Genomic DNA, 8,745 nt, shown 5'->3' with positions numbered 1-8,745 from the left:
AAGCCGTTTTTATGCCTCTTTGGTTTGTTCTTTGGAGATTTGTTACATTATATGTTTTCCTTGCAGATGTTTTCTATCTGTTTTACAGTCTGTTTCATTGTTTCCTTTGAGCCTTATTCTAAATTATTTTTAAGTTTATTTTTTTTCCCAAAACCTTTTGAACATTCTTTTCTTCTTTGATTATCTTTATTTGTTTATTGAGGTTTGTTTATAAACTTTTCTCATGTTTTTTTTTTGTTTTTTGTTTTTGTACAATGGATATTATGGATATAGTAATCATAAAGTATTTGTTTCATTCTTTGTTTAAGAGAAAACTATCCTTTTTCGTTCAGGTTTTTTATTTTGTATTTTATTGTTTTGTTTTTGCACATAATATTTCCCTTTGTAAGTTCCAAGTAACCTTTTCCCTAAACTCTCCTTTAAATGTCAGCTGCAGATTTACGACTCCCAGTTGGCTTAATGAACACTCTCACTGTCAATTGCTCTCCTTCTCTCTCCTCTCTCCTCTTGTTTTTCAAAGTCCAGGTTAACAGAGAATGGCGGACAGTGATCGGTATCTGGTTTACCATGGTCTCCTGCTGCCTAAGGTAGTTCATTCAGAGGAAAGTCTCGAATACTTCCAAAATTTCCAAGTCAAAGATGACGATGTGTTTGCTGTTACCTATCCAAAATCCGGTAAGATAATTGTTTCTTTTCAATGCATACAATTTATCTCTCATCTCATGCATTATGCAACACAGTAAGCAAAGACTTGTTGCATTACATTTTCTCCATATAGCCTAGCTTTAATCTTTGCAAAAGATGCAACATTTTCTTTTCACATGCACATATTGTGGAGCAGTTAAACCACGAGGAACTGTTATTTGGTTGTTACACTGTTATGAATGCAATGACTGCATATTGATCTACCTCAGACTACAAATCACTATTTTATATCAACTAATTTACATTTTAATATTGAACTTCACAGGCTAATGCATTCTGCATAATGGTTTGTTCGTTATTCTATGCATTGTAATTCAAATGCAAAAATCTTTTTTTTTTTTTTTTCTGTTTACATGCATGATGAACTTGATCAGTGCATCCTCAATGATCTCTGCCTGTGCTTTTAGGTACCACATGGATTCAGGAAATCCTTCCTCCGCTCCTGAATGGAGGAGACCTGACGTCTGTGGAAACCATCCCTAACTGGGACAGGGCTCCATGGCTGGAGGAAACACGAGCTCCAGTGGTCCTTGATAAACTCCCTTCACCGCGAGCCATTGTCTCCCACATGCCGTATCATTTGATGCCTTCCTCCTTTTTCAAGTCAAAGGCCAAGGTGCAGAAAACAGCAGAACCGTCATACAAATACATAGTCTGTGTAGATAATGTTTAACTTTTGACATACTACTGGAAAAGAAACAGTACTTCTTTCTGCATTAACTTACCTGTGTTGACATCTGCTGTCCAAAAAAAAAGATGCCATGTTTTTACAGTCATTTTAACAGTCGTACTTCTACAGTCTATTACAAATAAATGACAGCTACATATTGGCATTTTAATGCAATGTGATGTTGCCATTTAACTTCCCAGCATGCATTATGGCATGAATGAATTATAGGGTCATTTGTGTATTCTACTAATTGCTGGTTTATTCTGCAGTAGTTTTTGTTGTCACTTTAAGATTTTTATGTTGATTGTCACCATTCATACATGTATCACCAGTCACAGCCTGTAAAGCTCAACATTCTCTAATCTAATCATCATAATGGTGACAAATAACAAAAGAGTTAAAACTACTATCCCATGTACAATGTATACTGTGTGTGTGAGAGAGAGAGAGAGAGAGAGAGAGAGAGAGAGAGAGAGAGAAAGAGAGAGAGAGAGAGAGAGAGAGAGAGAGAGAGAGAGAGAGAGTGTGTGCATGTGTGTGTACATATTTAACCATATTTTGTGGACAAAATCCCCCAAAATCTCTATTTGGGGACATGCTCATTTGTAAACTATTATAAAAATAAAGTAAAAACTTTTTTTATTACTGTAAAAATGCTGAAAATGTTCTGTGAGTGGTAGGGGTGGGTTAAGGTTAAAAAGTGTTTAACTGTCTGTTTATTAAAACAATAGAAGTCTATGTAATGTCCCTATTTAGATAGCTAAGTAAAGTGTGTGTGTGTTATGGTATAAAATGACATGCCTGCATTAATTTCACTGTAGAATTCTCAAAACAGTACTTCATTACTGGTAAATATTGTAATATCCTTGCATTTTCATACAGTGTTTTCTCAAAATGCATGTCTTGGACCAGTCTCTTTTTTTAATAAAGCAAATCCAAGCGTCTAATCACATTATCTTGTTTTTCGTCTCCAGGTAATCTATGTCGCTCGGAATCCTAAAGATGTTTTAGTCTCATTGTACCACTTTCATAAAATGGCCAAGTTCCTTGAAGACCCAGGAACATTTGAAGAATTCTCCGACAAATTCCTGTCAGGAAAAGGTGAGAGATTTTAATCATTTTTGTAAGTATTCAGTATTCAAGTGACAATGAAAAATGCTAAATAACTGCTTTTTAAAGAATGGTGTATTTTTTTATATCAATGTTGTTTCCATCTTAAGATCCACTTTACCCCAACTTTTTAACTGCTTTAAAAGCACTTTTAAAGTAGATTCATTTCTGTGCGCAAAAATAAACATCCATCAAACGTGATATTTGTAGACGGAGAGTGTAAATATAAAAATTGAAATGATCAGTTTGCAATTCCTTGCACAGTTATGTTCGGAAAGTGGACCGACCATGTGAAAAGTTGGCGAAACCGTGAGCTCGGTGACAGAATTCTGTACATCACCTATGAAGAAATGTTTCAGGTACAGTGAAATGATGCTGCTCGTTCAGATATCAGAAAGAAACATGCAGTGGCAACTTTCCAATGTCATAAAATGAAGGTTCTTGCAAATGTAGGATCTTCGTGAGGTCCTGGGTCGGATTTTAACATTTCTTGGTCGGGAGCTGAGTGCAGAGGCTCTGGATCGTGTGGTCAATCATGGAACTTTCCAAAATATGAAAAGAAACAAAATGTCAAACTACTCTCTGGTCCCAGAAACTGTTATGGACAGCAAGAAGTCACCCTTCCTTAGAAAAGGTACCCAGGTTTTAAATCATCAGCTGAGATCTGCTATTTGAATTGAATTGAAAACTTGGACATTATGTTATTTGTTCTTGAATGAAACACTCTTATTATTTAAAGGTATCGCTGGAGACTGGAAGAATCACTTCAGCCCTGAGCTTGATGCCAAGTTCACGGCTGTAATTCAAGAGGACATGAAAGGAAGTAACATCAGATTCCCGTGGGATGAGGAATGAGTGAATCTCTTGTCATGACATCTCGGTGCACATCAAAATAAACAGTCATAGATGGAACATGTGATTGTTTGATTCACTTTGTGTTGATTCAAGTTCATTGCCGCGGCGTCCTCTGCTGTCCTGAAGCTATGTTGGAATTTCTCAAGATGATAAGACATTAAAGTGCAAGACAGTTTTTACATAACATGACAAGTGAGGATGCAACATCAAACATCAGTTTTGTGTCACTGAGGGAAGTTGCAAGCTCAGACACTGTAATATTTAATTATTTTGTGATCACACAATGATGAAGTGTATTTTTGAGAAGGACTACTTTTCACAGTGATATATTATTTGAAAATATAATGTTTATTCCATATAAACGTAATTTATCTTATTTTCATTTATCTAATCAGGGGAACCCAGCATCTCTTTTACTCATGGTTCTGCATTAAGCATAAGAAATGTTTCAGTATACCTCATATAAATGCATAACAAAAATTTATGAATATGAGCTGTTTATGCTTATATGAAATTTTATGCATAAAAAAAATGGTACAATCATTTCTGTGTGAGGTTTCTTGACTTTCCTTAAAATAATGCTGTCGTTCTCTCAAAAATGACAAAATGCTAAAGATTGATCAAATTTGAAATTTAGTGTCCAAACAGCTGATAAAAACATCACAAAATCTACTGGAGAAATTGTGCAAAGCGTACTCATATTTTAGCCAGAAGCAACAATTTGAAGTTGAGATGTTTTTATCAGATGTATGTCTCTCATTCTGATGGCACCCATTCACTGCAGAGGATCCATTGGTGAGCAAGTGAAGTGATGCTTAATTTATCCAAACCCCTTCAGAAAAAGAAACTCATCTACATCTTGGATGGCCCGGTGAGTAAAGTTTCAGCTAATGTATATTTTTGGGTGGATGATTCTTTAAATTGCTACATTTTCCCTGTAGGAATAAAAAATGGCAAAAAAAGATCAGTCATAATTGTGTGTCCTCTATAGAGTTGCACAGAGTATAAGAGAATTGTACAATTCAATACAATTAAAGTCATTAAAGTGATGTTCCCCAAAATGACACTTTTGTTAGTAATCACTTACCCCCATGTCGTTCCTAACCTGTAAAAGCTTAGTTCATCTTCAGAACACAATGTAAGATATTTTGGATGAAAACCAGGAGTCTTTTTACTGTCCCATATACTGCCAAGTAAATTCCAAGTCCAAAAAAGTAAATAGTCTGTCCGCCATCAGTGTTTAAACCCTAAAATTACAAAGCAATGAAAATACTTTTTGTATTTGAAGAAAACAAAAATAACAACTTTATTCAACAATTACTCTCCTCTGTGTCTGTCCACATCACTGTAACGCAATTTTAGAGAACATGAGCGGGACACAGGCACCATACGCTCTTCTGAGTCAGCCGCGCCACAAAGTTCTTGCTGTTTTCTTTCAAATCAAAGTGGAAGTTTACGTAAAAAACCTATATCCTTGTGGTGCCGCTGATACAGAAGAGTCTATGCTGCCTGCGTTCAGCTCATATTCTCCAAAATGCCGCTTCAGTGATGTGGAGAAAAACAGAGCAGAGGAATTGTTTATTTAAGTCTTTTTTTTTTCTTTGTGTACAAAAAGTATTCTCATCGCTTAACATTACGGTTGAATCACTGATGGCAGAGCAGGGGTCACTGCCGGTCCTTTTTGCTTTACCATTGCATGAGCTACTTTTGCTCCTACGATTCTCCTGTGTGTATTCCTTGTGGATTTAAAATTAAAAGACTCCTTCTCCTTCTGGTGTGCTACATAGCACAACATATTACCTTTACTCTTGTAATATGTATGGGGACCGATTCTTATTAACTGTTTGTAGTTGTTAAGGTAGGTATGGGATAGGATTAAAGGATTTAAAATATGGTCATGCAGAATAAGGCATTAATGGGTGCTTTATAAGTACTAACATACAAGATATACACTCACTGGCCACTTTATTAGGTACACCTTTTGCCTTCAGAATTGCCTTAATTCTTAAAGGCAAAGATTCAACAAGGTGTTGGAAACATTCCTCAGATACGTTGGTCCATATTGACATGATAGCATCACGCAGTTGCTGCAGATTTATCCTGCTGGAAGTAGCCAAAGGGATGGACATGGTCAGCAACAATACTCAGGTAGACTGTTGTGTTTAAATGATGCTCAATAAGTACTAAGGGTCCCAAAGTGTGCCAAAAAAATATCCCCCACACCATTACACCAACACCACCAGCCTGAACCGTTGAGACAAGGCAGGATGAATCCATGCTTTCATGTTCTTTAAGCTAAATTCTGAACCTACTGTTTGAATTTCGCAGCAGGAATCGAGACTCATCAGACCAGGAAACATTTTTCTAATCTTCTATTGTTCAATTTTGGTGAGCCTGTGCGAATTGTATCCTCCATTTCCTGTTCTTAGCTGACTGGAGCAGCACTTGGTGTAGTTTTCTGCTGCTGTAGCCCGTTTGGTTCAGGGTTTGTGTGTTCAGAGATAGTATTCTGCATACCTTGGTTGTAACGAGTGGTTATTTGAGTTACTGTTGCCTTTCTATCATCTCTAACTATTCTGCCCATTCTCCTCTGACAAGGCATTTTCATCCACACAACTGCCGCTCACTGGATATTTTCTCTTTTTCAGACCATTCTCTGTAAACCCTAGAGATGGTTGTGGGTGAAAATCCCAGCAGATCAGCAGTTTTTGAAATACTTAGACCAGCCCATCATATATATATATATATATAAATATATATATATATATAATGTGATTATTTAATCAACATTTTTAAATTATGAAAAAGTTAGAATTTCTTTTGATTGCTATATGCATGACCAGTATGAAATAAGGCTGTTGATCACATTAATCATTTCAAATTGTTGTATTCATTGTATAAAAGAAAAGAAAAAGTGTGTTTGATTGTTTTTTTTCATGCAACTGATAGGTTAGGTTTAGATGTTGATTTGATATAAAGCAATTGTCCACACAAGGCAGTGTTTTTACCACAGTAATCACTGTATTGCTAAACCTGGCTTATTGCTTTATTTTAAATCGCCATCTTCAGAGACTGACATACATTCTTTTCACATAAATGACATCATTTTAAAACAAACACATCAATGTCATTTACTTCCAGAATATTTGAATGAAGCCTGCTGCACTGTGATTGGTTGCCAGATTGGCTGCAAGTAAACTGGCATTGACATATGTGAAAGCTCTCACGTTTACAGCTGCATTGTTGTGTACGTGCTGAACAGTGTATATTAAACCGGTAAAGCGTACGTCTTCTCCTCTGAGGGCATTTCACCCCAGGGCCTCTGCCGTACGTGACTGTGCTGGGGTTCTATGCCTGCCTCTTTACCGATAACACTAATGAACTTCCTGTGATTTCCTGTAATTGGGGCACTTTGGGCGGGACACACGTGTGAGTGTGGGCATCGTCCAGGCATGTTGATGCCATTTTCTTTCATGCTTATAGGCTGCGGATGTGATGTCAGGCACGCTGACATTGCTTTGTGATTGGACGGAGGACCCATATATCCTCACGTACTGTCTGTACTAGACAGCTGGCGTACTTGCAGTCACAGAACGCATATGCATCGCCATGCAGACAGACACAGATAAAAGATCAGCTTAGATCATTAGACAGGATGGACAGTAGAAAAGACAGATATCAAAGTGTCTCCTCTCTGATGTCCCTGAAAGACTGAGCATGGCATTGTGGGTGTCCAGGGGTGTGGATGACAGAGTCTCTCTCAACTCTCTAAAGAAGTGTCGATACTCCAGGGATGCAGAGATAAAGAAAGGGAGGGCTGTCTGATGTAAACTGGTAGTGCTCATGTAATTCAGTCATCTAAAGGAATTTATTTCCTTTTATTCTGTCATTCTGTTCTCATCGTTCCCAATCTGATGACTGAAAATGTACTTGAAAAGCACAGAAAAAACTCACAGTTGGCTTCAGAACATTTATATGTAACTAGTCAGTCTGGTTTGATCTAATCTATTATACTTTATATTATGATATTGTACATTTTATAATAATAGTGAAGTCATCAAAACAGTCAAATGACACCAATGAAAGCGTGGAAATTATAACCTCTTTTTTTAGCTTCTTCAAAGGTTCCTCTATCTGGCCCAATTCAACAATTTCTTTCTTTCTTTCTTTCTTTCTTTCTTTCTTTCTTTCTTTCTTTCTTTCTTTCTTTCTTTCTTTCTTTTAAGCTTAATTTTTTTAATGATTAAAAATTAATCTCTTTCTAAAAAAATGTTTTATTATTATTATTTCTTTTAAAAATTAAAACTGCTCACTCACTCACAATTTTCCTCATGTTGTAGAGCTTGAGTCTGGATGAATGAGCAGCCAATGTGAATGTTGTGCACAACTGTTTTCAACATTGAAAGTAATAATAAATGTTTAGTGAGCAGCAAATCAGCATATTAGAATGATTTCTGAAAGATCATGTGACACTGAAGACTGGAGTACATGCTGAAAATTCAGTGATTCAATCACAGGAAAAAAAGACATTTTAAAAATACATTAAAATAGAAAAGTTATTTTATATCGTAATAATATTTCATAACATTGCTATTTTTACTATATTTTTTATAGAACATTACCAACCCAAAACCTTTGATAATGTAAGTCTTACACTCTAACAAATGTTGGGTTGTTGCAACCAAACTTTTGTTCAAATATGAAACAACCCAGGATTTTTTAGAATGTATTAAAAAGGAAATTTATACATGCTTCAAAGGGTTCAAGTTAACCCTTTCAAGTTAAAGTTGGACTCCCCCCAAGACAAACTTTTTAGGCTTTTTATTTTATTTTATAATAATAATAACATGTAATTTGCCAATTTAGAAGAATGTTCCAAATAAACTCACCGAGGGTTATTTCAGTCTTGTTTTTATGTGTTGTTATCTGGGTCAGCATTTGTCGAAGTGTAGTTTCCTGATCGAGCCAATATAGTTTATTTTTCTTTGCTATTCTGAGATCTTTCTGTCTGGAAGTGTGGGTGGCCTCTGAAGAAACAGTGCATTGTGGGTATTTAATTGGGCCTAATGCAGTTCCACGGTAGCAGCCCAGAGGACTTTCACCAGGTCACAGGTTTACTGATATACCACTGGCAAAGACAAGCAGATGGGTTTGTATTTGCCAGCTGTGTGGTGAAAGTTTTATAACTCCAGACTTTGAACTTAATTTGATTCAGGGGCATTTTAAGATTTAGGCTTCTTGCTTTGTGCAAATATTACCTTTTGCAGACAAAGCATATAGTTTTTGTTTGATGCATCATCATGCATTTATTTCAGATTACAGAATTTACAGTTACTGAAGGGTTAAAACACCATCACAGACCTCAGGATCAATAGCCAGTCCACTCAATGACTGCAGTCTCTTAT

At 36.1% G+C, this 8,745-nt stretch overlaps 1 protein-coding gene across 1 annotated transcript; it reads left to right on the top strand.

Moving 5' to 3' along the window:
* The first annotated feature begins 242 nt into the window (after nt 1-242).
* On the top strand, nt 243-3,883 carry LOC113059248 (sulfotransferase family cytosolic 2B member 1-like). Its single transcript, XM_026227604.1, has 6 exons — nt 243-675; nt 1,113-1,321; nt 2,350-2,476; nt 2,750-2,844; nt 2,939-3,119; nt 3,225-3,883. Exons 1-6 carry the CDS (start codon nt 537-539, stop codon nt 3,338-3,340), a joined length of 867 nt encoding a protein of 288 aa, XP_026083389.1. The 5' UTR covers nt 243-536; the 3' UTR covers nt 3,341-3,883.
* The last annotated feature ends 4,862 nt before the right edge of the window (nt 3,884-8,745 follow it).

Source organism: Carassius auratus, chromosome 41 (genome assembly GCF_003368295.1).
Source record: "Carassius auratus strain Wakin chromosome 41, ASM336829v1, whole genome shotgun sequence".
NCBI lineage: Eukaryota > Metazoa > Chordata > Actinopteri > Cypriniformes > Cyprinidae > Carassius > Carassius auratus.
Note: the sequence above shows the minus strand (reverse complement) of the source record. Positions and strands in the feature narration are given on the sequence as shown.